A 758-nucleotide genomic window follows, 5' to 3' on the forward strand; every position below is an offset into this window, starting at 1 on the left:
GGAATCCCCATTATTGTTCCCTGTGAGGTCCCCCCGGACCCCTCCCACCTTTGGCAGCAGCTCAGGCCCCTGCGAGGGTCTGGGGGATGACTTGGGGGGGTTATTTAGGAAAATCCTTCAGCAGCATTTGGGGTTTGTCCCTCCCCTCGCTCCAGCTGAACTCCCCTACTTTGGGGGGAGCCCCTGGGGTCGCGGGGGGGGTTTTGGGGTGGCCTGAGCCCATCCCGGCCGCAGGTGCGGGCACTGAAGGAGAAGATTGAGGCCGAGAAGGGCAGCGATGCCTTTCCCGTGGCGGGCCAGAAGCTCATCTACGCCGGGAAGATCCTGAGCGACGACGTCCCGATCCGGGAGTACCGGATCGACGAGAAGAACTTCGTGGTGGTCATGGTGACCAAGGTGAAACCCCCGGACAGGGATTTTGGGGCTCTCCAGAGATCTCGAGGGAGCCCCCAGGGGTCTCCAGGAGAGTTTGGGGGGGGGTCTCCTGAGGATCTGAATGGTTTTGGGATCATTTGGGGGAACCTCGAAGGGTGCTTGGGAGGGATTTTGGGGTCCCCAGGGAGAGCTGGAGGCTTTGAGGGACTGGGGGTGGATTTAGGGTGGGTGTGGGGGAGGCTGGGAAGGGTCTGGGGGTGATTTCGAGGGTCTCAAGAATTTCGGGGTGGCTCTGAGGGGTCTTTGGGAGGGTGTTTGGGGGTCCTTGGAGAGTCTCACGGCACTGGGGGAGGGGAAATTGGGGGTCTCGAGTGGTTTTGGGG

At 61.9% G+C, this 758-nt stretch overlaps 1 protein-coding gene across 1 annotated transcript in view; it reads left to right on the forward strand.

The window, feature by feature from the left end:
• The window catches only part of CALR (calreticulin), a gene marked incomplete at its 5' end in the record, with an annotated part of 7,549 nt that overhangs the window by 2,944 nt on the left and 3,847 nt on the right, over nt 1-758 (forward strand). Inside the window, 2 exons of the mRNA XM_017742743.1 lie at nt 158-624; nt 709-739. Coding sequence (XP_017598232.1) covers nt 158-624; nt 709-739 — 498 coding nt within the window. The remainder of the gene's footprint in view (nt 1-157; nt 625-708; nt 740-758) is intronic.

Source organism: Corvus brachyrhynchos, unplaced genomic scaffold (genome assembly GCF_000691975.1).
Source record: "Corvus brachyrhynchos isolate BGI_N302 unplaced genomic scaffold, ASM69197v1 scaffold1720, whole genome shotgun sequence".
Classification (NCBI taxonomy): domain Eukaryota; kingdom Metazoa; phylum Chordata; class Aves; order Passeriformes; family Corvidae; genus Corvus; species Corvus brachyrhynchos.